Source organism: Camarhynchus parvulus, chromosome 11 (assembly GCF_901933205.1).
Source record: "Camarhynchus parvulus chromosome 11, STF_HiC, whole genome shotgun sequence".
Taxonomy (NCBI): Eukaryota; Metazoa; Chordata; class Aves; order Passeriformes; family Thraupidae; genus Camarhynchus; species Camarhynchus parvulus.
Genome location: NC_044581.1, coordinates 8,663,300 through 8,688,544, shown reverse-complemented (window position 1 = coordinate 8,688,544; position 25,245 = coordinate 8,663,300). Strand labels below are relative to the sequence as shown.

The 25,245-nt window shown below is 52.1% G+C and overlaps 2 protein-coding genes across 4 annotated transcripts in view; one reads left to right on the top strand and one right to left on the bottom strand.

Annotated features, from left to right (window-relative positions):
• NECAB2 (N-terminal EF-hand calcium binding protein 2) overlaps positions 1-20,791 on the top strand; it is a 70,829-nt gene extending 50,038 nt beyond the window's left edge. Inside the window, exons 4-13 of one of the 2 annotated variants that reach the window (XM_030955922.1) lie at positions 2,722-2,747; positions 5,403-5,500; positions 15,378-15,514; positions 18,052-18,170; positions 18,287-18,366; positions 18,674-18,730; positions 18,841-18,953; positions 19,255-19,332; positions 19,700-19,791; positions 19,985-20,791. In XM_030955922.1, the coding sequence (XP_030811782.1) occupies positions 2,722-2,747; positions 5,403-5,500; positions 15,378-15,514; positions 18,052-18,170; positions 18,287-18,366; positions 18,674-18,730; positions 18,841-18,953; positions 19,255-19,332; positions 19,700-19,791; positions 19,985-20,013 (829 nt within the window). In that variant the 3' untranslated portion in view covers positions 20,014-20,791. The remainder of the gene's footprint in view (positions 1-2,721; positions 2,748-5,402; positions 5,501-15,377; positions 15,515-18,051; positions 18,171-18,286; positions 18,367-18,673; positions 18,731-18,840; positions 18,954-19,254; positions 19,333-19,699; positions 19,792-19,984) is intronic. The other variant, XM_030955924.1, reaches the window with a different exon arrangement.
• SLC38A8 (solute carrier family 38 member 8) lies at positions 20,548-25,245 on the bottom strand. 2 transcript variants are annotated; one of them, XM_030955920.1, is made up of 11 exons: positions 25,034-25,245; positions 24,376-24,574; positions 24,022-24,175; positions 23,781-23,885; positions 23,414-23,471; positions 23,085-23,199; positions 22,810-22,957; positions 22,525-22,724; positions 22,299-22,350; positions 21,442-21,564; positions 20,548-20,968 (listed from the first exon to the last, which is right to left on the bottom strand). In XM_030955920.1, exons 1-11 carry the CDS (start codon positions 25,226-25,228, stop codon positions 20,872-20,874), a joined length of 1,446 nt encoding a protein of 481 aa, XP_030811780.1. In that variant the 5' UTR covers positions 25,229-25,245; the 3' UTR covers positions 20,548-20,871. The 2 variants fall into 2 exon arrangements, with proteins under 2 accessions (XP_030811780.1, XP_030811781.1); XM_030955921.1 differs by lacking the exon at positions 21,442-21,564.

Below are 25,245 nucleotides of genomic sequence, written 5' to 3'. Positions count from 1 at the left end.
GAGGATCTCCAAAGTACATCTTTGCCTTGGAAAGTCACCTCAAAGGGTGCACAGCCCCAGCAAGGCTGGAGATGCAGGGTTGTGCTGCTCCATGCTGCAGCCTCATTGGCTGGAGAACAGAGAAGAGATCTGGATTTTCAAAAATACTTGGATTTTCTTGATTTTTTTTCTCCTTTGAAAGAAAGACATTTGTTTTGGAACATGATCAGATATATGTGGGCTCTACTATGCAGAAAAAATTGTATGACACAGAAATCTTTAATTATTCCTTCATTTCTACTTAAACTTCATTATATTCTGCTTAGTTAGTTGGGTTATGGCTTCAATAAGCTCTTGAATTAGTCATATTAATGTAATAAAAATCGAAAGCTAATTCACAGCCAAGTGTTCTGCTACTTGAAAGACTTTTTAAATTATTTTCATGAAAACATGAGAACAACTTGTCACGATTTTTCTTTTTAGCTTATTGTTGTGCACAGGAGTGTTAAATATTTGGCATCTGAAAAAAAAAAAATGGTAACTAATGCTCACGTAAATGTTTTTCTTCTGAAGGGATTTGTGATACCTGATTGCTCCAAAAATGTCCTCTGAAGGGAAGCTCTGGGATGGAGGGTTAGGGATGACAAGGGAGCTCATCAGGAGCTGCCAGCTCCCATCTCACCAGCCCTGAACCCCAGATCCTGAATATTTGAAGAGTAAAAATCCCTACTGGCATAACCCAGGTGGGGCTTAGTTAGTACAGTATTAAAGCACCAGATCAGCCTGTAAATTGTTTTGTGGCTGGGTATGGCACATGGCTTTTGCTGTGCAGCTCCCAAGCTGGGCCAGAACCCCCCTGTAAGAGTGGTGGGGACGTGGCTCTGTGTCAGCAATGTTCCCAGCAGGCAGACTCCTGGGGGATGGAAACAGCCTGCTCAAGTACCCATTGATTTCTCCTTACAGTTTTTCATCTGAACATTATCATATTTTTTTATTAAGTCAGCTTGTGACTTCAGTAATTTCTTTCATTAGCCTTATTCTGAAGGCAAGATGGCTTAAAATTAAAAGCAACTTCTCAGCTGCGTTAACATTCAAGTACAATTAAGTTAAATCATAAAATGGCAAGATGTGAGGAAATAAAAGACCAATTTTGGCAGCAGCAGATCAATTATTACAATGCAGAATCACATGGAATACAATAACAGATTTTTTTTTTCTCAGTAACATGCCCTAGCTGCAAACCCATAACCACGCCAGTAGGTGTTTATAAACAATTATTGTCTTCTGGAAAATATGATTGAAACACTTTGTGGGTCATGCTGCTGTCAAAACTACTTTTCGTGTGTCTGCAAGCAACATTTGACTTCCCAGGCTGTGTACTGGAGAGAGCTCTGGGGAGCAACCAGCCAGGGTCCTGGGGCTGTGCCAGGGCTGGAAATGCATCTGCTGGGGGCTCCCCTGAACTCCTCTGCTGCTGCAGCTCTGTGTTGGAATCACCTGCTGCAAAGTGCTGAGCCGTGCCAGAGCCCCTGGGATCAGGAGTGGCTCTGGTGCACAGTGCTCTGGGTCTGTGGGTTCCGTGATCTGCCCATGAGACACCAGGGAAGCTGAGCCTACAGCTCCTCAGGGGGTTTTGTAGGATTCAAGGAAGTAATTCCAGGGTTTGAGGAAGATAAGTCTCCGAGAGATGAAGATAAATTAGTGCAGGAGCTCATTTTGCAGAGAGGGGCAGCTGCAGCTTGTGCCACCAGCCCTGCAGGAGTGTCCTGACCATGAGGGGCTGAGACAAGAGGTGACATCTTCTCACCATGGCAGGCAGCACTTCCCAAAGGGGCTGTGCTTCAGCAGCACCTCCTTCTTCAGCAGGAGACAGGCTCAGGCAGCACCTCCTGGGCTCCAGGCATTTGTGCTTGCCTTGATCTGGGTGTCAGGGCAGGGCTGCAGGAGGATGCTGGCAGGGAAAGCCCCAATCCACTTATGCTGGCAGGTTAGACAGAGCAGGGATGAGTTTAGGTAAAGAAATAACTTCCCAGGATATAAATGGATGGATAAGACATAATTCTATTAAGGGGTCGTTCCAGTCCTTGAATGGCACTAATGATTGTGTGGGAATAGGAGGCACGAAGAGATAAGCAGCAATCTTTATTTCCCAAGCAGCTTGTCTGTTGAGATGTTGTTATGTAAACGAAATGTTCCTGTGTTAAGAAGTAATTGTGCCATTTTGTCTGGAGGCAGTCCCAGGCAAGAGCTGCTTTGTAGGGGCAGAATTAGGAGAATTGGTCCATTGAGAAAAGTATATTTTGCTAATTTTTATTCTGAGTAAATGGGAACAAGCACATTCCTGTGTGAGTGTCTCACCGGGGTGTTGCCAGGCTGGATGTTTGTATGGAAGTCAGAGGAGCTGATGTGCCAGGTGTGCTGGGTCCCCCCTGGGCAAAGGCCCCTCCTCAGGGGGGATGTACAAGCACCCATTTCCCTCTCAGGGAACATCCAAAATAACTTGTGAACCTGTTCCAGCTGCACAGATGCTGAAGATGCCCTGAGTGAACCAACCCTGCTCTTCTCCACAGGCTGTCCCCACTGGTGGCTGGGGGATGCTGAGGGGGTGGGTGATGTTATTGGAGTTAAGCCTGTGGGAATTCTAACTGCAGCCTTCATCTGTCCTTGTCATTAAAGTTGTCTTTCTTTCTCTCTCTTTCTTTTTTCCTGCTTCCTCCCTGCCTTGTTCTCCCCTTCTTGCAGCAATGTGGACACCAAGGAGCTGTGTGGTGAGTGCAGTCCCTCCCTTTGGGCAGCAGCAATTTTGTGTGCATGAGGGGCTTCAAAGGTTGCATGAACCCCAGCAGAGACTGCAGTGCTGTGGAGCTGGGGGATCTCAGCCCTGCTGCTGCTGCTCTGCTCCTTGTTCCACAGGAAAATTGGCAGAACTTTTTTCATTTTCGTGCAACACAAATGGGGTCAGAGCTAAGTGAAGCACATGGACCCTGTTCAATAACAAGCTGGAGTTTAATTTCTGGAGGTGTTGTGGCTTCCAGCTTCCCTCTAAAGTTCAATAAACCCATCTCCCTCTGCAAGACCTGTAACATGTTTCTCCCTAGGCCAGCCTTCCTGTTTCCCAGCAGGCTGCCTGAGGGGTGCGCTACCTCTGCTGTACCTCCCACAGCTTGCCAAAATGAAAGGCTGAACAGAAAATCTGTGATAATATTTTGTCCCACACCTTGACCAGAAAGGGAATGTTTCCTGCTGGGATTTCTGAAGGGCTTTTCTTCATTAGGAGGTTACACAAACTGCTCCCTCAGGTGTATTTTCTGTGGATGCTTGATATTGGGAAATGCTTCCTGCCCCCCAGCTTTTTGGGAGAGATGGAAAGAGAGATGTGTAGCCTTGCAGAGAGCTCATCCATCTCTCCCCCCCTCCTGTGCCAGGATACAGAAGAACATATGAAGCCACCTCAGCAGGTCTTCACCATTTACCTTCACCACTCTGCAGCTAACTCCGGCCTTTGGAAGCCTGGCTGGGAGTGGGTTGTGCAGGCAGAGATGGGGTTACTGGTGCCTGTGCCAGCACCAGGCAGTTACTCCCTGTTCCTGATACCTTAAAGGCTTCTCTGTCCATGGGTGTGCCTGCACCAGGACATTGTCCAGGGTTTCCTCCTGGTGTACTCAACCCCTGCCCACACCATTTTGAGCATCCAAGCTGGCAGCAAAAGCAGCAACATTTCCCCTTTCCACTGGTTATTCCTGCTTGTCCTTGCTTTGGTAGGCAAGAAGTGAAGACTTTCATAAAATCCTTTTGTTTTGGTGAGGATATGAAGGGCTTGTTCCCATCCCTCCAGTCTTACTGCATTAAGTCTCCCTGCCAGCTGACCCAAGAAATCAAACCCCCACAGCTCTGGGGTAACAATGGCATTGTTTAACCCCTCACAGCTTTCTCCATCACTCTGATAAAATCAGGAAATTGCATGGCTGTCACCCAGTGTGATCCCATCTCACTGCCTCTTCCCAGGGGTGAAGCTGCCAGGAGAGAAGGGAGATAAACCCATCACCTCCTGGGAAAGCTAGGGGAAGCCAGAGAAAGGATCCATCAGCAGAAGCTCCTGCCTAGATCTGTTATCTGCTGAATACCTGCCCTTGCCTGTGATTTATTTGCCTGCTTCTCCTCTAAGTATTAAACATAAACCCCCAGTTTGTCTAAATGGGAGCTGTGGTATTTCTCTTGAAATGGGTTGTGTGTTATAAAATGTTGAGAGCATCTTAAAAGTTATTTCTTGAGCCCTGCAGCTTCACATGAATAAATAATGCTAAAGCAGCAGAGCTGAATACTTTGTTAAAGTCAGCTCTGTTCTCCTCCCATGCGCTCCCTGGTCAGTCCCAAGGGCTGTGCCCACAACAGCTCATTTCTCCTGAAATGGATGGCTCCAGCTTTTTATTTCAGGACTTAGAAGAAGTCTTTACCTATCAGATCTGCTCAATTTTTCTTTCCCAAGTAGGAAGGAAAAACCAAACAAGCCCACTGCAATGAGAGTGAGCTGTTTACTTGTCGTGGAACAGCTGCTGTCAGTCATGCTGTGACATTCCGGTTCTGCCAAAATCTGCTTCCCTTTGGATATGTTCTCAGACTGTAAATAGCTATAGGCACTTCTAATTAAGCCAAGAAAACCTAATTAGTGGGATTGTTTCCTGAAGTTTATGTCTTGCTGCACTTCACAGAGATGTCACCTCAGTGTGAAACTCCCCATCCTAGGCTGAGAAGCAGCACTGGTGGCTTTTAAGGAACAGCTTTTTGCTGTACTCTGTGTCAGTCACCAGAAAAGGGAAAGGACAAGGATGGCACAGAGAATGTGTGTCTCTTCTGTGCAGAACACGTGATTTTGGGCCCAGCTTGCAGCTCTGTCTCTTCCTTTCAAGGCATATTTTACTCTCAAAAGCTTGTTCAACCTGTGATTGTGGGCTGAGATGTAAATGTGACAGGAATGTACGGAAAGATGTAAGGCCAGTCTCAGCTCATATAAACTGGGGTGAATTGGAAGGTATTTGGATGCTTTGAGTAGCAAAGAATGTCAAGGGAATGGAAAGGGGATTTCTTCTGAGACCCCTTTCTCCATGCCAGCAGTGGGAGGGAGAGAGACCAGAAACAATCAAATGCAGATGTAGGCATAGAAATAAAGAACCTGAGGAGTTATTTTCAATGGGAGCTACTGGGTCTTACATCTCCTTTTTGCAATGGTCCCAGACTTCATGGGAATCACAGCACTTCCCATCCCTGCAGGACAGATTGTGACTTTGGCTGAGGACATAGAGTATAAAAATACCCCTGGAGCCATCCTCTCAGGTTTATGTTACCACCAATAATAGATCTTGCTGTGCCAAGTAGCCTCAAGTTACATTAATGTGTTCCCATCATGCTTCTCTTGGTTTTCCCAGACTATTTTGCTGACCATATGGGAGACTATGAGGATGTCTTGGCCTCCCTGGAGATGCTGAACCTCTCCATCCTGAAGGCCATGGACTACACCAAACGGGTGAGTGCTCCTTCCTGCACCTCACATTCCACAGGCTCAGGGTGAGTGGTGTAAAGGTTGCATTAACAGAGCACATAAATCTGAAAGGTCCTCATCCTCTTCAGCAGTGCTGTGTCCTCCTGCTCTGCAGACAACAGAGCCTCTGGGTCTCTCAGGTGGGATTTGGAATGCATGAGTTGTTGTTAGCATCGCTGAGAGGGCTTTTGGAAACTTCATATTATAGAGCTGCCTTGAAATCCAGCTTCCACCTTAGAGGGCAACCTGCTTTGCAAATACAGTTGCCATGTGTGAAGCTGCCATATTAGAAACTGGAGGGCTGTGTGCTTGAGGGTCTGCAGAGGAATCATGCAAGCACCACAACTGAGACATAATGACCTGGTTTATATGTGCAAAAAATCCATCATGTGGTAGTGATACTGGACTATTATAGACAGTGACACTGATCAAGGAGCATATTGAAGTTCATTTATGAATACCTATAAAATCTGAGCTGATGCACCATATAACCATCCCTGCTGAGAGGTGCACCACTCACATTTGTCTTACCAGGCTGAGAGAAGTGTTTATAGAGCTTCAGTTCCTTTGAAATTATTTTCCTGTCCTTCCACACCACTTAATAGTGCAACTGGGCTGTATCAGTGATATTTATTACCTCAGGATAATCAATCCCTTCTCCCACTTCTGCCTTCAACCACATTTGCATTGTTGTTTTGTGCCACAATGAATAAAAAGCAGTTTTCCTCTTCACTGCTGAGCAGTAAGGTATTACATTGAGGGCCAAGCCAGGGAGGAAGGTTTTTCCAAGCAGTTGTAAGCACTTCCCAATCCAACTACAGCCCTCCTGCAAGCAATCCACATGGAAATCTCCCTGCCATCTATCTTTGAAGCTAAAAGAGAAACTCAAATTACTCCACATTAAAGAAGTGGCAATGATAAGAAGTTTCAAGAGTTAGAATTGGAAATGGGAAATTTCTCTCCCTTCTTGCTGCTGAGTAAAGAGCTTGATTTCCTTACTTGATCAAAATTCATCCATTTTGATTTTTGTGAGGACGGCAGCATGGAAAGTGAAGGCACATATTTAACATGTTGATGTCTTGCCAGTATAAATTAAAGGCAAAAGTCTTTGGTCAAGCACTGATCTGTCTGAAGTGTTAGTGATTTTTTTATCCACATTATGAAAGGGTTAAAAAAATCAAGAGAACACGATTTTTTTATGATTCAGTTTCTGTGTCAGTTCATGTCTCATTTATATTCATTATTAGCAATTTTCACGACCGTCAGGTTTGCCAACTATGTATTTTAAATAAATGTTAACATGCTAATAGAGATCTTAGTAATTCATTCCAGCTTGCTGTTCGTGATGCCTTCGACCACTGCTTTTCCAGTGTGATGTGAATATATATGACTAATTCTTCCTAATACTTTGCAAGGGGAAGATGGTCTATTCCCTGCTTATAAAGCAGGCATCTAAGCATTTGGGTATTACCTTGGATGAGACATCTGCAGCAGAAGCAGGATGGTTATTCATAAGAAGAACACCTTTCTCCCTCCTCAATTCAGCAAATTGTGGTAGGATTCACCTGCCTTAATTGCAGCAGGTCAAGGTGATTTACCTAAACCTGAGCTGGTCACCACCATCATGATTTTGTGGAGAGGAACAGGGAGATCTGGAGCACTGGAGGCACCTTCCTGCTGTGACACTGAAGGATCACAGCACCTCGTCTCAAATGCAGGCATCTCCCAAGCCAGGTGAGGGGGTGCTGCCCCAGATCCTCCCATCCCCTCATTTCATCAGCCCCTGGGCTGTGCTGCTCTTCACTGCCCGCCAGATTTTTGGCAAAAGAGCAAGCAGAGCAAGACTTCATCACAGAGAGGAGCTGGCAAAGAAGTATTTAATGAAAAGCACTGTTCCCCACTGTGATTTTGTGAACAAAGTGGTACAAACCTCATCAATGAATTATTCAAAGGCAGGCACTTTGTTCATGTAAAGAAGCAGGGGAAAAAAAACCCAACAGAAAAGAAGCTGTTGTGGGTGGTAGAGAAACCTGTCTGCAGTGTTCAAACAGGATACATTTGTTTTGGAAGGAAGTTCCACCACTTTGCCATGGGCAGGGACACCTTCCACTAGACCAGTGGAGCACAAAGCCCCATCCAGCCTGGCCCTGGGCACTTTCAGGGATGGGGTGGTTTCCTTCTGCTCCATCTTCTCTCCATGTGATGCTGTAACCAAGGGTCCCATGCTGGTGGGGTAGCAGGATGTTTAAAAGATGTAATGGATATTTTTAGAAACAGGAGGAGGTGAAAGGTGACCAAAGCAGCAGGGTTTTCATAGAGTCAAGTGTGGTTTTGTGTCCCCTGTTGTTGTTCCTACACCTTTTCTTGTGGCCAGATCCTGCAAAGGGCTGGGTGATGATGCTGAGCGTTGTGAGTTGTGAGTAAACTGCTTTGCTTGTGAGCTGCTCCTGCTTCTCCATAATAAAATACACATTTCCTAAGCTGGAGAAAACTATTGACCATTCAGGAGCATTCCTATTCCCTCCTTTTCAAACAATGAATTTGGGGCAAACAATAAATGAAGCCTCACGTTTTTCTGTGTTGCCTTTCTGAGAGGTGCCAGCTGACAAGAGGGCATGGAGAACCATGGTGTTTAATTGCTGTTTATATTTCTCACCTTAAAAGACAACTGATTATTTCTTGCTTTATAAAAAGAGAAAGCAGCAATTATCTTGTGCTGGAGGAGCTCGTAAAGTATCAGCAGTAATTAGATTCAGTAGTGAAAGGTCTCACACAGCAAAACAAAATCTGTCATTGTAATTATTTTCCAATACAGTGATGTCCGTGCCACATTGAAATCACTGCCGGTGACAATTGGAAATGCAAAGCTAAATTGGAGAGAAAGGAAATGAACTTTGGAGTTCTAAATAAAGCTGACAGCAGGACATGTTCCTATATAACTCTCTTTTAGTGTTGTGAGGTGCAGTCAGCAAAGACCAGAACCAACATGACGGGGAAGGAGGTGGATTGTGCCCGTGTCAGGGGGTGTGAGGGGTGGTGGGAGCTGGGAGAGCACAGCCAGGGTGGTGCTGTCCCTGCCCCTGCCCAGGGGAGTCCCCTGCCTTAGGGCACAGTGCCCACCCAATGCTTCCACCACCCCTGTCAGCTTTGGGGGTGACAGAGGAAGTGCCTGGGCATGGCAGAGGTGGTGCTCACTCTCACCCAGACACCGCAGGAAATGTGACTTAGCTTGGTAAAAAAACTGTGTGGGTTTTTGAGCCTGAGAGACTCAATTAGCCTTGTTCCTGTCAGGTCCAGCTTGCACTGCCAGCTGCACTGGGATTGCTCCTGCTTCCAGCTTCTGCCAATTAAGCATTTTGCAGGACTGACCATGGAAGCATCAGCAAGGCTGACCTTAAGTGGGGAGACAAACTTTAAAAGCAAGCTGCAAAGAATAAAAAAAAAACACTGAGTGATGAACATTTTCAAGGATGAAGCAGCTCAGATTTAAAGTCAAATCATTTTTTTCCTGGGGATGCTCCTGTTGGGCAGCAGACAGGTCCAGGAAGCACTGGTGACTGACCTTGGTGCATGCCCTGTCCCAGATGGAAGGAGAGTGCTTGGAATGCAAAATTACCCAAAATTGGAGCTGAAATTGCAACTGCCCATACACATGCCAGAATGAGACTGGCTGCAGGGAAGAGTAGGGTACAGCAGGAAGGGTTTATGGAGCAGCCCTGAGGATCCAAGAGTGGCCCTGGACCAGCTGCTGCTTGGTGTTCAGCATCACCTTTGGTCCTGGAGAGAGAGTGAAGATATGTGAAAGACAGTGTTTTACTCCTTGCTTGCTCACTGACAGTCTCTCAGTTCTCTCATTTAATGGACCTGGAGAGGAAATATGACCAGGTGGTGACACAGCACACACCCCCTGAGAGCCTTCTCCTGTCAGAGTGCCAAACACCACATGTGTCTTATGGACTGGCACTGTACCCAAAGCAGCTGCAAATGCATGTTCCCCTTAAAATTCATTATTTAGATGTGAGAATATGTAAATCATAAAAAACTGAGTGCACTGACCTTCAATACCAGCTGCTGTTGCTCTAGTAGCAGTAGGGGGCCCAGGGGAATCTACATACAGGTGAATAGGTTTGCATGTTATTTGTGAGTTAAAATGTTCCTGCAGCAATCCACCCTTCTTGTCTCTGCCTCTGAGATGTATTTGCAGTGAACAGGAGATGCTGGGCTCCTGGGGCTCGTGGAGGTGCTGCAGCAGATGTGCTCTCCCTGCTGCTGGTGCCAGGCTGACCATGGGTCTCCCCCAGTTTTCAGCCCCCAGCAGCAAACTGCAAACTGCACTGGGCGGCTTTGAGCAGCTCAGTTACAGCCCCAGAGCAAGAACCATCTGCCAGCAGTCTTGGATGCTAAAAATGGGGGATGGTATTTTTTGCTTTACAGCACAGCCCAGATCAGCAATATAGAGTGCTCTTATTTGCATTCTTACCTGCCACACTTAAGCTTGCCAAAAGTGATATTGCTCTTTTTTGAATGATGACACCTTGAGATAAAATAGTCACTAGAAATAGTCCTCAAAAAGAGCATTTTCCTCCCATCCTCCAGCTAACCTTTTATCTCAGCCTTTCATTTAACTTAAGCAGGTTTTCTCCTGCTCTGCTGAATGGAGTTGGTGCTCTCACCGAGGGTTTTAGGTTCCTGGGGCAGGGCTGTGCCATGTCAGGGGATGGACACATGGCAGGGTGGAACAGCAGCACAGTGCTGGCAGTTCTGAGTTGTGCCCAGCCCAGAAAATGTGAGCTGCTCAAGGCTTCTCACAAACCTCATGTTCTGGCCTTGCCTCAAGGTGGTTAAATGAGCAACAGCTGAAGACTTCTGGTCTGGGTTTGAATGCCATGGGGTGCCACTGAGGTGCAGCACAGCCAGGTCTGAAACACTCCTATGATGCAGTTAGAGATGTCATCATGGTGCATGGGTCAGTGAAATGGTAGAGGATGAGTCAGCTCTCCATGTGTTTCGAATGATACATTTCTAAACAATTTCTGTGTCAATTTCTACAGCACAAAAAAACAGATGATGATCTCCAGAAAAGTTATGGAACTTTATAGTTGAAGAACAATCTGAAAGGAAGGGAGGTGCTCATTTAGCTTCTCAGAAAATATTTCTGCAACTCTTCTCTGAAGCTGGTTTAAGATAATATTGCACCACAAATTAAAACAAAATGTGTTGCTTCAGTTCTGAAAGAACTGAATTTTCCCCAACTTTTCTGTTCAGACTCCAGACCAGAAAGCTGCTTCTCCGTGTGATGCCATCCGGAGCGATTTTCCTGCCAGCTCAGCAGGGCTGTGCAGGAGATCCACCTGGGCTGCCAGACTGTGGGGAGCAGGGACTGGCACAGAGATGAATCTTTAGGTCTTTCTTGGAACTTATTTTTAGATTAAGATCCTCATTCACTGCTCTTCTGCTTGTCTGTTGCTGCAAAGTTCGTGTCCCTCCATTCTCTCTGAAAAGGAAGAACATCTTCTCTGGAGGTCTTGCTTGTGCTGTCCTGGCTCCAGCTCTCATTGACCTCCTGTAGGACATGATTTTCCTCCTCTTCCCTCCCATTTTAGGTCTGTTGCTCTTGGGATTTAGGTAAATTGTATGGTGAAGGTGTCAGTGCTGTTGTCTTGCCAAATAGTCTGAGAGCAGCTTTGAAGGGAGGGAGCAAGTCAAAGCATGAGCATGTGGCACAGCCAGGCTGAGCCTTCAGCAGCCTGACCATCCCACACTGCTACATCTGCAGGGTCCTTTGAGTAGGTCCTGTTTGGAAAACAAAGTCTGCACTTTCCTTGGAAAACTGAAATAAAATATGTATCAAATTGCTGCCTTGTGGGTACTAAATACAGCTAATTAGGAGCATGTGTGAAGCAAAAGGCTGATTTATAGGGAGGCTGTTGAGCAGTAGGAGGCTACACTCCCAAGCCTGTTCCAAGCCTGCTGGGTGAGGGTGCAGAGGGTCCAGGTGAGCCTGGGATGTGCAGCACAGCCTGTGTGGGGCCAGCAGACACCTGCCCCTCACATCTCTGTGGCTGCACCAGAAATGATGGACTCCAGGGCAGCAGGGAGGTTCCCTGACAGTGAGAATAGGGAAGTCCTGTGATAAATTGCTTGGGAAGGGTCCATGGCAGGAAACCTTCAGGACCAGACAAGGTAAGCATGAGATGAGAAGAGTCCAACATTGAGATTTGCAGGAGGAGGATCTTATAGCAAAAAAGTTTTCAAATCCATATGATGCTGTTGTCATTTTTTAAATCTGAACAGGTGTCTCATTTGGTTTTTTAGAGCTGTTTCGGGAAGGCTGAGGGTCTTTCATATGGTAATGCTTTCATTTATCAACTATTTAAATGCCTGTTCTCCTCAGGTTTCTCCTACTGATTATGTGCCAGGCAATCAGTTTTGGGTCTGCCTTGGAAGGGATTTAAAAGTCGGGGGGAGGGAGAGGAGAAAGAGGCAGGTCTGAGTGTTATTTTAATTATAAGAAAATATCTCTTGGAAGCAAACAGGCAATTATGAGCAACGAATTTAAATCAGCCACTCAGAGATTACAGTGCAACACATGCCTGGTTTTTAAAGGGCTGGGTGGGTGGAAGACAACCTCCCCATCATCCTGGGATGAGGCTTGATGGGTGTTACATGGCATGGCAATAGGTTTGTTGTCGGGTTTTGCTTTTTTAACTGGAGGAAAAGTGTGGGTGAAACAGAGTTGCCTTTGGTTTCCAACTGAAAAGCCTTCTCATTTCGGCAGCATCACTCTGTGGGTGTGCTTGGACTGTGGTTATTAACAGTTGGAGAAGTCACCAGCGTCCCCAGGCGTGGTAATTGTCAGCCAATTTGGCCAGTCTTGCTGAAAACCAGCCCTGGGAAGCCTTGTTGGTCAGGTTGTAACCCTGTGAGGCAAAGGGAAGGTGTGGGGAGGTCACAGTGGGTCTCCAAGTCCGTGGGTGGTGCAAAATAATCTATATTTTACATCCTGTAGTCTTAATGAGCTGAATAGTGACCTTTAAAAATGCCAGCAAAGAAGCTCTGAGATGTTCAACAACATTAAAACTCATTCCCCAGTATTTGCTCCCCACAAGGACATGGCCATGAGAGCCCATTTTTAAGCATCCATTTGCAGTGTCTGGTGAGGGAAACCTGGCACTGGTTGGCAAATCCAAGCGCTCAACAGCATCAAAATCCCAGTTATGCTTTGCACAAGTAACACATCCCAGGGGTGTTTTCATTAATCTGTGCCAGAATTTGGGCGATTTTGGGTGGGTTCCTGTGGAAATCAAAAGCTGGAAGAGCTGTGGGGGGGCTTTGAGCAGACTGTGCCCCTATGTTGGCTGCCAGTGTGTGTGGGAAGGTGCCTTACAGACACAGGATAAGCCTGTGATGTGGAGAAGGAGGGTGGATTTGGGGCTTGGACTTCAGCCAGCTGACCAGAGACCCAACCCCATTATTTCCTCAATACTGCACACTGTCCTTTCCCCACTCCTCTCTCATTTTTGAATGTCTCTGTTTCGTTTCCTGCTTTGTCAGATCATGAGCTTTCTGAGGCTCTCCTGAGAGCCATCAACACAGAAATCTCAAGGCCATCCTTTCAATGATGTTTTCACACTTGCTGCTCATTGCAAACACTCAGGGCCCCCTGTTTGCTGCAGAAGAGGTCAAGGCCAGGCAGTTCAGCAAAGAGCTTGTCTGGAAATGATGGATGGGAAAGAGCAGGCTTGGAGATGTGCAAGAGTTTCTGGCACAAAGCAGCTTCATTGAGCAGCAATTATTATATGATCTCCATAAATATTTTAACTTCTCAAGCTAAGCAAGGAGGAAATAACTCCTCAGGGTGGAATTAATAAGACTAAACCTCATTAAATCTCACTAGGATAGTCTGACAAATGTTTTAGTAAGACAATGGGAAGGATCCCTTTATAGCTGGTCTTTTTAATGGTTTGTTTTTGCAGCCCTGAAGAAGACACGTGCTGGAGGAAAACCTGAGGGATTGCTGAAAAAACCTCTAAGCATGTGCATTTCTGATTCAGACCCTGAGAGCAAATCTCACAGCTGGGCTGGCAAATGGCCAGTTAGTTAAGTGGGAGAAACAAAAATCTCTGTTGTTTTGATTTCAGATCTATTTGGCTTACTGGCCTGTCAAAAAGCATCAGATCTTCACAAACACCCCAGTTTTCTCTGCACTGGCTGGAATACCTTTGTACCCAACATCCATCCATCCATCCATCCATCCATCCATCCATCCATCCATCCATCCATCCATCCATCCATCCATCCATCCATCCAATCTGTATGTAGGGAGTTCAACTGATTTAAGTGAATGTGGGAATCACCTGTTTGATTTTTCCTAAAGCTGAACCAACATTATAGGCTGTGGTTAGGTAATAAAAAATCTACCACTTAACTACACATCCTCTCACAGCTTCAGCATCACCATCGCCTTGCTGTGCACCACCCTCTCCTGAGGATCACTGTGTGGTGCATTTCCCCCAGAAACACTGTGGCTGTGAGCAGGTTTTCTTGTGTCAGACAGAAGTCATTAAATGCTGCTAATTGGATGTTCAAGAAGCCATCAAGGAACTAATGCTTCCATACCAAACCAGGGTGAGGAATCAGCTCTGTGATCAGTTCCCCCAAAGGGTTTTTTCCATCAGTTCATTCTTCTTTTATGATTTAATACAGGACATAAAGGCGGGGATAAAGGCCCTCTGGGTTCTCACAGAGCTGCTCCAGTTGCCATGGAAATAACCCTTGTTAATAGCTTCACCATAAAACAGGAATAATAATTTGCTTTGGGGAGCTTGGGGTGCTCATGATGTGCTGCTGCGTGCTCAGATAACCTGTGGTGCTGGGACCACTTCAGTCCCATGAGTGTGGTCATTGCTGATGGAATGCAGGGAGCCAGGACATCCATCCCTGTCTCATGGCCCCAAAAATTCAGTAATTCCTCCCAGAGGAGTCCCATGCCAGGAGATGTGAGCACACAGGGACAGTGCCCAGCAGGGTTTTGCCTGGGCAAAGTGCTGTCCCAGATGGCACTGATGGGTGGGAAAGAGTCTGGGAAAAAGTGGTGCTGTTGAGCCTGGGTTTTGGGGAGCCTTTTTTTCACTGCAATTGTTTTCAGCTCTGATGCTGAGTGGTTGGCTTCAGCCAGAGCTGGTGAGGTCAGTGGCCACTGGGTCTGATTGGGGTAGTGCTGAACTGGTTGGAATGGTGTTGAACCAATGCTGGATTGGTTGGGTCAGTGTTGGACAGTCAGTGCGTGTCCCTCTGGTTGTGCCAGTGTCCCTCCTGTGCTGGTGACTGTAAGGAGGTGCAGAAGCAGGGCAGGGCTCAGCAAGGCTGTGCTGGGAAAGGGGCCCTGGGTGCTTCAGGCAAATCAGTTGTTCTATTAAAATATTTTTAGGTGTTCTTTGTCTTGAAAAACTTTGTATTACCTGGGAGCTTCTATCAGTCAAACAGCACGTTGAGAATCATTCCAAACTCCTTTAAACTGAGCGCTGGGTTGGCCATACTCTTGTGGACTAGGGCACTGTATAACGTGCTGAACTCTCTGAGCAGGGATCGCCAAAGCACAGGACACACTTTTCATATCGGTATCCACTGGCTTCAAGGCAACAGCAAAGTAATTTAAGATCATGCTAAAGAGAGCAACTATGGGCTTTGGGTAACATCTCTTTACATCGTGGGGATGTGGCAGGGGACCAGGGAGCGCTGCTGCAGGTGCTGCATGGGCTGGGGACCCTGGTGCTGCTGCAGGTGCTGCACTGGCCATGGACCCTGGTGGTGCTGCAGGGGCTGCCCTGGCACTCACCCTGCTCCCCGTGTGCCCCTGCAGGTGTACGAGAGCGGCAGCAACGTGGACCAGTTCGTGACACGCTTCCTGCTGAAGGAGACGGCGAACCAGACCCAGTCCCTGCTGAGCTCCGTGGAGAGTGCTGTGGATGCCATCGATGAGCAAACCAACCCCGCCAGGTCTGCAGCACTCCTGCCCTCCTCTGGTGCAGGAGGGTGCAAGGGGAGGAGGAGGATGCTTCTGTGGGGTGAGGGAAACACAGCAGACAAGGGGAGCAGCAAAGGGGAGCTGGGCCCTTCTTTTTCCCTCCCTTCCCGGCTTCCTGAACTCTGGGGGCTTTTCTCCACCGCTCTGTCCTGCCCTGTTCCTTTCTCTCCTGCAGTCCCCAGGGTCACCCTTAACAAGAGCACTGTGTGTGGGGATGCAAACCAGGGCCAGCACCTGGCACCGGGCTGGGCAGCGCTGGGTGCACGGGGCTGCAGCTTTGGGCAGACCACTGCTCCCATCCAGGGCAAAACACAGCCTGAGGTGAGCTGGAGACAGCCCACAGGGACAGATTCCCATGCCAGGGATGCTGCCCCTCCTGCCAGAGCACTCAGCAGGCGTAACCATCCAGAGGGAAAGGGTGCTTGTGCACTGAGGACAGGCAGTGCTGTCTCCCAGTCTCATGAGGGGTGTCCCCATGCCAGCAGCCCAGCACACGCCACTGAGCTGGGGCAGCACAGAGGAGACTGTCTCAAGATTTCCCGGGTGCTGCCAGGGCTAGGCTGTAAGGAGTTGCCAGCAGCAGAGGCAGAACCGCAGCACAGCCCCCTCGGTGTCAGTGTCACAAAGCTCCCCAGAGTGCCACTGTCACCAGCTCTAACCAGGACAGGTTGCCATGGAAACCTGTTTGTCAGACCAACCCTTCTCCTGCTGTTCCTTCAAACCAGGAGGCCTCGGGATGCTTGCAGAGGGATGTTTTGGCTTCCCAAAGCCATGGGCAGGCAGAGGGGCACATGGAGAGTGAAAATCCCAGCTCCCTCCTAAGACACACTCTGTGGAACACAGCAAGATCTGGGCAGCTCTGCCACCATCTCACCAGCTTTTCCAGCAGGAATGTTGTGGGTTTCATCATCTCACATCCCTTTCTTCTCTTTTTTTTTTTTTGTGGCAAACCTTGTACAAAAAGAAGTAGGAGCTCCTGCAAAAATATGAAGAGGAAACAAACCCAACATCAGGCAGAGCAATTAGAGCCCATGAAAGACTTTGCTGGCTTTTATTTGCTGATGTGTGGGCCCAGATGATAATGGGGAGTATTGTAGTTGTTTTCTCATGAAGATAATGGCTAAAAAGAAAAACAAATCTCACAAAAAAATTATCTCCTGCATCCGCATGAAGACAAAGAGATGGCCTAAAAATCACGAAAATAAAGGGCTGTAGAACAAAGTGCAAAGGCAGAGGTCCAAGATGGAGACACCTCATTAAATTCTGATTAAAATAAATCTCTGCCTGTTTTTGCCTAATTTCCTGTCTATTGACAGGGGATAATCCAGCACCAGCAGTGTTATAATTGCACAGTCTGTAGCAAAGGGATGCTCCTGCACCTTTATTGTTGTTCCTGCTTCCTTATCTTGGAGATGTTCTTTGAGACCTGCACACCATGTCCCTGTGTATATATAGTGGAGCCCACACTGGCTGATTTACAAGGTAGCTGGGGAAAGAGAGCCCAGCAATGGTGCTTAGGAGGAGCCAGGTGCCAAGGGAGGGACAGGAGGGCAAGGAGAGGCTGGCTGGTGTGGTGCCCATTGGGCATTCAGCATGTTGTCTCCAGCTGGGAGCTGCTTGACTAACAAAGAGGAGCCAGGGCTCCCAGGCACCTCTGTCAGCAGTCAGCTGGCACAGAGCTGCTCTTGCTGGAAGGGAACACTGGAAATCCTTTGAGCTGCTCAGTCTCTCCCTCTGTGGCACAGGCTTCCTGTTGGTGGAGAAGAAAGGAGAGGGTCATTCTTCCCCAAACCCATTCCCCTCTCACACATGTGGATGGCAGCTGCAAACCCTTGTGAGGATGGCAGATCTCTCATTCTCTCTGGCTTGCAAATAAATGAGGTCCTGGGAGGAGCACCGAGGACCTGGTGCTGGATGGTGATTATGGATGCTCCATCTGTGGAAGCGTTCCAGGATATTTTTTTCGATCTTTGAGCAACCTCCAGGCCAAATGGGCTTTGTAGACCCAGACAAAGAAAGCATGCTGGAGGAAATGCTACAGTGGGTGTGTTTCCATTCTCCAGGAGAACTGCAGCTGCAGTCTGTTAGTGGGATACACAGCCTCTGCTCATGGGCAGCCATTCAGGCATGGGCAGTCTGGGTGGCAGCAGCTTTTCCTGTCTGAAAGCCACCAGAGGCATTGGACTGCAAAACCAGCCCCAGTAAAGTGCAGCTGGCTGGGCACAGGGGCCTGAATACCCCATGTTGCAGGTGTCTGCCTAGGACAGAAAAAGGCCCTGAAGGCTGCTGGTGGTGCCAGGAGGGCTGTGCTGTTCCATGAGTAGGAAAGTGATAGCTGCTGGGAGCAGCCCACTGACATTCCTTTGTTTCTGACCCACTCCAACGGGTCTGGCATCATGGACAGAGCTGTCAGAAAGGAGGTTCCAGTGCTGGCTCCCCAGGCTGGCTCATGCCACTCTGTGAGTGCCAGCTCTGCTGTCCTGACACCTTGTGTGCTCTCTGGTTGCAGACACTACCCCAGCAAGGATGGTCATGGCCTGAGTGACACCTGGTATGACAATCCTGTCCCCAGCTACTCTCCCAGCACCTGGATGGTCCCCAGGGAGCAAGGAAAGAGCTTCCAGACTGGTAAGTGCTGGCTGCCTGGGCTGGCTTGGAGCACTCAGGTCCCAGCAGCAGCACAGGCTCTCAGGGGGTGCCTGCAGGTGCCCCTCACTCCATCAGTGTCTCCTGGCTCTGTGCAGGTTCCCCTGACACCAAGGCAGAGGGGCTGGAGGGGCAGATCAACAGGCTGGCCAAGCTGATTGGCAAGCTGGAGGACAAGGTAAGGGCCAGCGTTTCTCTGCATGGGGCTGTCCTGCCATCCCAGGGACAGTTCAGGGACCTTGCCCCAGCTGTTCTGAGGCATGAGGGATGAGGATTTGGTGTTGGGGATGTTGGCTGCAATGGGAGTAGAGGGAACTTTTGTGAAGGCTCCTGACTGGAGGTGCAAGCAGCTCATGGAGCCCTTTCCCTGTGGAGAAGGGGGCACAGTCATTGCCAATGGTGGGGACAGAAATCCACCAAGTAGGGAGGGACAGCAGCCTCAGGCAATCCACCACCCCCTCTGCTGCTTGTTGCCCTTTTCCCAGACCCTGTGGTTTGACCTGCACCAGCGGCTGTCGGACAGCGAGAGCACGGCCTGCACAGTGAGTGTGCCCAACCCGTGGGTGCTGGGGTGCCCCTGCAGCACAGAGCCACACTGGGGGGGTCACTGTGTTCCTGTGGGTCTCACATGCTGTGTTTGGGGGCCCTGCAGTACCTGCTCCTGGTGAGGAACGAGATGACAGTGTCACAGAAGCACCTGGGCGAGTTCTGCAGCTCCCTGAAGCAGTACCTGAAGAGCGTGGCCGGGGAGCGGGACTGCTTCCAGTGGGTACCATCAGCAGCTGCCTGTTGGGGGCTGGGGAGATGGGGCTTGGTGTGGGATGGAGTGGGGACCAAGCAAAGGACTGAGGCAAAGCAGCCAGGATTTGGGATGCAGTCACACTCAGCCACCAACACTGCTGTTGCACGGGCTGAGGAGTGCTGGGATGGCAAAGAGGGGGCTACCCCTACCTGGGCTGCAGGGGCTGGGTCCCCCTCGATAGCCCACCCAGGAGCACACCTGTGGCTGCAGAGGGGGAGGGATGCCCCATGTTGGGGGCTCACCCCCTCTCCCTGTTTCTGCCAGTGTCACCGCGGTGAAGCTGCCTGATGGGGTCACCTTCATTGTCTACGAGTTCTGGGAGACCGAGGAGGACTGGAAGAGGTAGGGGAGGGGATGAACACGCCCATTTTGGGAGGCTTGGGTGTGGAGGGTTGTTAGAGCAGCTGAGCCCCAAGCTCTGTCCCCTGTCTGACAGCAGGACTGAGGAGCTGTCTGTCTGTCCTAGGGCTATCCCTGTAAACAGGACAGGGTGTTGGGGCGGGTATCTCTACACCTCCCACCTGGGAGTGCCTTTGGATGTGATGATGAGAGGGGTCAGTGTCCTGAACCAAGGCAGGGTGCTCTGCACAAGGGGAAGTGAGCAGGATTTCTGGCACCCAGCCCTGCCAGAGCCCGTGGTGCTGTGGGAGGCTGGGATGGTGTTTCTGGGGGGGCTGGGTGTCACCCACTCTCTCCCACCTGGGCACAGGCACCTGCAGAGTGCCACCTGCAAGGGCTTCCAGCACGTCAAGGTGGACACGCTCAGCCAGCCTGAGGCCATCTCCAGCGTGGCCGTGCCAGGTAGGAGGGCAGCCAGCCCAGAGGGTGGGGGACAGGGACCCCTGGGCAGCCAGCACCTCCCCAGTTGTTGGGGAGCAAGGGTGGGCAGGTGGCATGCTGTGAAGGACAGCACAGGCTGAGCTGGCTGGGCTGGGGGGTGGGTTCAGGGTGATTTGGGCCCGGGTAGGTGTGACCCAGTGATGTTCCCCTGCAGCTGCCTGGTGCACCCTGAGCCGAGAGTGACGGAGAGTGCCGGGGGCCTGCCAGCACCTGTCCCCTCTGCGGGGCCTGGGGGAGGCGTCAGTGTGACCTGGCTGCAGTGAAGGAAACTCCCATGTGTGTGAACCCCACCCCAGAGTCCTCCCTCAGCTCCCCACCACCTGGGGCATCTCTCCCTGGTGTGGGTGGTCTCAGGGGAAACAAGGACTGCCAGGGAGGGGCTGGCAGCGTTTGGGGAGGGGGACATCCCCCAGATATAGGTAGGCAGGGAGGGGGGCAACGGGTGCAGGCAGGCAGGCACTAGGAAGGGAGGGATGGGAGTGGGAGGTGGGAGGCTGGAGCCCCCCCTGAAAGCAGGGAGTAGGCTGGGGGTCTGTGCAAGACCCCAGGGGCCACCCTGGGAGGAGACTGGGGGGTTGAAGCTGTGCCTGGTGTGTGTGTGCCTGCAGGGATGGGGACCTGTGCCCCAGGGGGGAGTCAGGGGGGTGGCAGAGGGGGGTTTCCCTTCTCCCTAGGCACCCCTTAATCCTTTCCAGCTGTGGGGAGTCCCCAGGGGTTTCCTTTGCATGTGCACACTTGCAGCTGGTGCCTTGTAGGCATGAGGGTGGCTGCCTCCCCTCCCTCCTGGGGTCTGTACTTTGTCTGTGTGTCTGTCCATCTGTGCCAATCTCACACCCACCCCTCCATGCGTGGGGGTCCCTCAGGGTGTGTGGCACAGGACCTTTGCCAATTCCCTCTCCTGTCTTTATTAGCCACTGTACAACGGGGACGGTGATGCCAAATAAAACCGCCATGGGATCCAGTGGTGTGGCTGTGTTGGGGCCTCTATGCAGGGCAGGACGCTGGCGGTCACGGTGAGGTCACAGGGGGCTCCGTGGTCCCTCAGTGCAGCAGCCCCAGCACGGCCAGGGCAGCGCTCTGCCCGCAGACAAAGGCGCCGCCGAGCACGGAGAGAACACCCCAGGCGATGAGAGCAGCCCTGCGGCGACACGAGCAGAGGCTGCCGGGGTAGAGCTGACCTCAGTGACAGGCCACCCCTGTACCCCAGCTCCTGTGCCTGTGCAGCTCCCTGCAGGGTCAGCCTCTTCTGCCCTGCTCCTCTGCCCTGCTCCCAGTCGATGGCAGAAGAGCCTGGCAGCCCCCCTGTCCACTGCAATGACACACAAACCTCAGTCAAAAAACCAGCAGATGCCACCACGGGATCATTCCCAGTTCTGCTGTGCCCAGTGGCCCTGCTGATGGACCAGAGACCCACATACCCCAACCCTGTGCTTGGACACAGCCACTCCCACAGAGCCCCAGCTCCATCCTGTCCCCACATGCTTCCAGCCCTGTCCCTCCCTGGCCCCAGCCCCAATCCCCAGAGCCCTGGGTCTGCACCTCACTGTTCCCTCCTCCCCAGGCACACAGCCCATCTTGCCCCAGACCAAGCCCCTGGGATGCAGCACTCACCCCAAACCCTGCTGCTGCTCTGCTGCAGGGTCCTCAGCACCGTGCTCCTTCCCAGACTGTCCCGGGCAGGCTGGGACTGTCCCCTCGCAGTCTCCATTGTCCCAGCTCGTGTCGTCCCCTCTCCTCATGAAGGGCTCATGCTCTGGCAGGTCTCTCCAAGGCACCTCCCCAAGCTTTGTCACCCACCTGGGTGGCCCTGCTGACCTTGTGCCTTGGCCCCTCCAGCACTCTGGCACCCTTTTTGAGACACCTTCACCCCTCCCAAGATGTTCATGGGTCCCCAGAGCACCCTCCTGACCAAGACCCCGATGTCCTGGGGTGCTGCCTCCACACACCACATAACCTCCATCCTCCCTCAAACTCTGCTGCTCCCCCAGGGGCACCACAGACATGCTAAGGCTCACACTTATCCCAAACTCACCAGCACCACGTCAGGTCCCCCTTACATGGGCTGCTGTGCCCCAGCCCCTCCAGACAGGAGCAGTGATAGGGACACACCGCCCCAGCACAACAGACACTGAATACCTGATGGCCTCCTGTCTTGGGGCATCCTGCCCCTCTGACCCCACCACAGTCCCCACCACGTGTCCCAGTGCCACCAAACCCCACAGCTCTTCTGCCCCTAAAGTCACTCTGGTACCTGGGCACCTCCTTGATGCGTGGACACAGCCCTGGCATCCAGAGGCATTCCCAGAGCACTTCCTTCCACACCCAAATTCCCCTCCTTGCAGGGTTCCCACTTTGACCAGGGTGACCCCCAGGGATCTGCCCTGGCCATGGCCCATGGGACACCACACCCTGTCCCTGTCCCTGCCCCTTCCCTTGCCCCCACCACCGCTGAGCAGGCAGACACTCACTTTTTGCGTGGCCCAAGGCTGCGGGTCGCAGTCACACACACGAGGCACAGCCCTGCTGTCAGTGCAGAAGCTCAGCCCCACACAGCACCCCTCACTGCATTGTCCCCCACAAGCACAGCCCTGCACCCCCAAACCAGGGCCAGGACAGGCCACTTTCCCCTGCAGAAATGCCCTTGGCACCAGTGTCCCCCGCCACTGCTTTCCTCCTCCCTGTGCCTGCTCTTGCCTGGGAAGATGAAGATGAAGAAGGCGCTGATGCCCCCGATGAGCTCGATGACTTTGCCGATGTCGGGGACAAAGAGGGCGATGCCCAGCGTGGCAGCCATCCAGGTGACTGTCAGTGCCACCCGGCCCCGCCGCTCGTGTGCCTCAGACACCGCCACGGCCCCGCGCTTCGGGGCTGCCCACAGGTCCTTCACCACGGACCTGGCAGGGAGGATTGCAGGGGCTGATGGCACCCAGGGGAGCTGCACTGGCTTGGGGGACACCCAGCTTGTCACCCTCCTCTCACCTGCCCAGCAGCACCACAATGGGGTAAATGGTGACGATGGAGACGCCAAAGAGCAGGCGGGCGACGATGACAAGCGGGTCATTCCCTGGGTAGGACATCAGGACATCGGACGCCACGGTCTCGCCAAAGGTCAGGTAGCCATAGAGCCCTGCTGACAGGGAGATGGGGTTGGCGGCTGTGCAGTGAGCAGGACAGAGGAATTCTGAGGAGGAGGTATGAGCCAAGGGGAAAGGGATCCCCGGGGCAAGGAGGAGTGAAGGGTTTGCTGGGGTTACCAGTGAGGGAGTAGATGAGCAGGCAAATGAGCATGGAGAGCACAGAGACGGTGACCCAGTGGGAGAAGCTCTGGTTGCGCATGCTGCTGTAGATGGCCACACATGCCTCGTGGCACTGCAAGGCAAGGGGATGGTGCTGGGGCCCCATGCAGGGACAGCCCCCACCCCCAGCATCCTCTCTCCGACCTACAGGTGCCCTGTCCCACTCTGCCCCTTGGCACTTGTGTCCTGCCCCACAGCACCTCTGGCGACAGCATCCCCATGGGATGCCATGGGGGCCTGCCAGCACTGCCCTGGCAACTGCAGCCAGAGGAGCCAGGGTGACCTACCTGGAAGCCAAAGCAGATGGTGGGAATGACACTGAAGATGGAGGTCCAGGACGAGGACCTGTCGAATGTGGAGAGGAAGCACAGAACAAAAGACATGAGGCTCTCATGGAGAAGAAACCATCATGCCATAAAAACTGAGCAGCCTGGATTGCACCCTGTGGGAATCTCCCAGTGATTCTGAGGAAAAGGGCTATTGCTGGGGTGAAAGCTGAGGCTAAGAGCTACCACCCACTGTAAGTTGTCCCCAGCTCACCCTCACCACACACAGGGCCCAGTGCAATCCCTGCCCCACCTCCAGCCCTGCCCCCATGTCACTGCTCAGGCCATGGAGTTCAGGGCAGGAGGGACATGGGGCTGACCCTCCTACCTGGAGGGCTGGGGTGGCTCGGTCAAACGCAGGCTCTCTGCCTGCAGGTAGTATTGCAGGATGACAACCAGAGTGAGGTAGCAGGCAGCCAGCGTGCCCAGGATGCTGTCAGGGCATGGGAGAACATCAGCACTCAGCCAGGAGGAAGGGAGGAGGGGGACCCCACAGGTTCCTGGGAGGTGGCAACCTGGGGTACAGGGTGCCTGGGGGTGGGCCACCACAGGGATAGCCCAGGTGGTACCTGGAGTACTTCTGGAAGCCGATCTCCCTGGGGACAGAGAGTGGGAAGATGACGAGGACACAGAGAGCTGAGAGGGTGAAGCGCTGGTCCACGTACCAGGGGGGCAGCTGAGGGACCCCACTCAGTGTCCCGTTGGGGTACAGGGAGTCACACACTGTGGGGGGGCAGTGGGGGGTCAGCTGCACCCTGAAAGATGGCCCAAGGAGGTCGGGAGCACCACACCATGGCAGAACCAGGGAGCCCCATGTCTTCAGAATTTCCAGGAAAACCCTGGGGGTGACCCCAGCCCACGTGGGACCACCTTCCCCTCACTCCCCAAGCAAGCCCCAAACATAGTGAAGGGAAACAACTCACGTTTCTCCAGCTGGTCACCCACCACCCTGAGGAGGGCCACGGAGATCATGAAGAGGTTGAGGAGGAAGCAGACCTCGCAGAGCTTCCCCACGGCCGCCCCGCACACGGCCCGCACCACGCCCTGGTAGGTGGGCTGGGCGCTGAGGGCCGCGGCATAGCCCAGCACGGCCAGCCCGCTCACCAGGAACACCAGCGAGCCCTGCGGGGACAGAGCCAGCAAGAAGCGCCACGCCGACCCTCCATGACCCCCAGAGCAGGGCAGGACACAGCAGGCCCACGGCCAGGGACCAGGTTACTGCCAGATCACCTTGCGGGCCTGGGTAACAAAGGTCAGCAAAAGGATGGAGACACGGTGCTACTTCGGGTTTAGATTCGGGGTTTTGGGCCACATACGGGAGCAGACACCCATTTGCTTTGAGTCGGGCTACAAGCCAGCTACAAGTGTGGCTCCAACTACAAAGAGCATCCCTCAGGTGGTACCGCAACACCACCCGAAGGATGTGGCGGGGGTCGGGACGGGGGTGCCGTACGGAGGGGGCGCCCGCAGCTCCCCAAGCACCAGAGCAGGTGCGTCCCCTCCCTCCGCTCCCTCCCCGGACCGGCGCCCCTCGGCTCCCTCTGCGGCTGCCGCAGCCCCGCGCCCCCGAGTCCCCCTTACCAGCTCCACCAGGAGGGCGGGAACGGCCCCGCCGGCCCTACCGAAGGCCCAGGGGAAGCTCAGCAGACCCGCGCCCAGCGCAGACTTGAGCAGGATGAAGACGGCGCCGGCGGAGGAGAGCCCGGGCGAGGAGAGCCCGGCGGAGCCCCCCGCCGCCGGCAGCAGGGGCCGGCCCTCGCCCGCCGCCCGCTCCATCGCGGCAGGGCTGTGGC

What these genes read in the sequence shown, in the direction of transcription:
- SLC38A8 (XM_030955920.1), bottom strand. Translation starts at nt 25,228, where the DNA reads ATGGAGCGGGCGGCGGGCGAGGGCCGGCCCCTGCTGCCGGCGGCGGGG. An exon ending in GGGTGACCAGCTGGAGAAAC is followed by an intron (nt 24,176 to 24,375) that starts GTGAGTTGTTTC and finishes GCCCCCCCACAG; the next exon opens with TGTGTGACTCCCTGTACCCC. An exon ending in GAGCCACCCCAGCCCTCCAG is followed by an intron (nt 23,472 to 23,780) that starts GTAGGAGGGTCA and finishes CACATTCGACAG; the next exon opens with GTCCTCGTCCTGGACCTCCA.